Raw genomic sequence first — 2,066 nt, forward strand, 5'->3', positions numbered from 1 at the left:
TTATTTTGTTTTATTTTATTTTAAATAGAGTCATATGGGACATGCCTAAGACTGATTGGAGCAAATGATTCTTCTTAAGTTGAATAGGCTTCCAATCAGTGTTCATTTCCTCCAATAAATGAACCCTCAATATTCAGAAAAATATTTAATAGCAGAGAATTTTAGTATTAATCATCAAAATTGGCCTCTTTTTAAAATGCACAAGAATAAAGTACAGTCATTCATTCATTTTGCAGTATTTTTGTGTACTCAAATAGATTCAGATTTTAAAGTAAACTGTGTTATATAGTACATTTCATCTGTCTACCTTTACATTTTGTTTCCATCATTTAGAAACTATTTTACATAATATATGGTTTTTAAAAGTACTTGTTAACCTAGAAGCTGATCTTTCTCAGTTTAAATCAAACTAATTTAATTCAGTGATTAAAGATCCTATTCAGCAGTTTCAGCTCACAATATCAAGGCAATTGCTTGTGACTCCATTTAGATTTGCTGTACTATCAATGTTAATAGTAACTTTCTCATTTACATTAGTGTGTAAAACTGTATCAAAAGTTTGTATGAATTAGAACGGTCATAAAATGAAAATGTATTAAAATCCCTTTTTTATTCTATAAACTGCTTCTCCAGCTTTAATTTTTTGTTTTTATTTTTTTACAGAAGAAGAAACACCTGAAAGTGGAAATCCAGGATGTTCAAGTAACTGATTTTTTGCATATTTTTTTTTTATCTTGTGTTGCTATTCTATCTGAATACATCTTTCAAACCTTTACTTTTTCTAATCTCTTCCTCTGAAATAACTGGAATGAAACTGATGGCAATAATCTGAAGTCCTTATTTGCATTTATTTTAGTTATTTAATTTTCCATATGGCTTGGTTCAAATTATTTTACGTTTCCTAAGATTGGAGAAGCTGAGGTTGATTTTCTGAACTTTTTTAAGCTCCCATTAGGAAACTACTTTCTATTGGGTTTTTTCTTTTTTTTTTTTTTATTTTATTTATTTCTTAATTATCAGGTGCAAATTCCTTAATCTAGAAATCCCTGCTTATCAAATGTGAAACTTTAACAGGGAGGTAATGTACATTACAGTTTACTGTGGACTGAATCTCACATTTTGTTTACCCTGACAGTGGCTGCTAAGCCCACAGAATTGCACTTGGATATCTGACTAAATACCTGTAGAATAAATAACCAACTCTGTCAGCAAGGACAGCAGTTTCTTTAAACAAGCGAAGACTCAGGAAATGCTGACTTGATGACCTATCTTTGTAATGAACTCAGACTGGCCCTGACTGTTTGGTTAGATACATAATGTTCCACCACGGGGTCAAAGTACTGAATGAGTTGGTTTGTTCTTTGTCTTCAGGGTTGGGGTTTTTTTCCCTTGTTGGGTGCTTTAGCACCATCTTCAGGCCTTTGGGTTTGTTTCAGAAGCCTGAACCAACTCAGACTGCTGGGCTTCATAGCGTTTCTTTTCTATTTTTGATACAATAAATTATTTGATATGTGCATTTCTAAGCTTATCATTTCCCTATTCCTTTTTCACTTATTTCTGTCCAAAAGCAGAAAATGAAACAACAATTAGCCTTTTTGCTTTAGTGTGGTAGATATTGGTATTGCAAAATTTTCTGAAAGTGTGTAGTTATAGTCCAGGATAGCCAACAGTGGCAAGGGTAATCAGTACCAGTAGAGTTTTTTTAATAGCAGTTGATTTTAAGGTTAAATAGATAATTTAATTAAATTTTCAAATGTTTGTAAGATGCTGATTACTGTATAATAGCTAGTATTAATTATAATTATTCTGTTTGTAATTACAATAAAGTAATCTCAGCTAAAACTACTAAAGTATGTAAAGCTTAAAAAAGTGCTAGTTCAAGGAGGAAATATGAGATATACAGAATTATTCCATTCTTCTTTCTAAGTACGAAATTCTGTGACATAATTCTGTGATTGAGGACATTGGCCTACGTTATGCATTCGAGACACCAGAAGAATATCTTGTATCCCTGTATTTGACACTGAGGCTAATTTCTTTTCTTTATGTCTCTATTACCACATTCA

General features: G+C 31.4%; 1 protein-coding gene across 1 annotated transcript in view; it reads left to right on the top strand.

The window, feature by feature from the left end:
* Positions 1 to 633: 633 nt before the first annotated feature.
* The window catches only part of LOC103802043 (apolipoprotein B-100-like), a gene marked incomplete at both ends in the record, with an annotated part of 29,084 nt that continues 27,651 nt past the window's right edge, over positions 634 to 2,066 (top strand). The window contains 1 exon segment of the mRNA XM_009074486.1: positions 634 to 702. Coding sequence (XP_009072734.1) covers positions 634 to 702 — 69 coding nt within the window.

The sequence above is a fragment of the Acanthisitta chloris genome, unplaced genomic scaffold (assembly GCF_000695815.1).
Source record: "Acanthisitta chloris isolate BGI_N310 unplaced genomic scaffold, ASM69581v1 scaffold37120, whole genome shotgun sequence".
NCBI lineage: Eukaryota > Metazoa > Chordata > Aves > Passeriformes > Acanthisittidae > Acanthisitta > Acanthisitta chloris.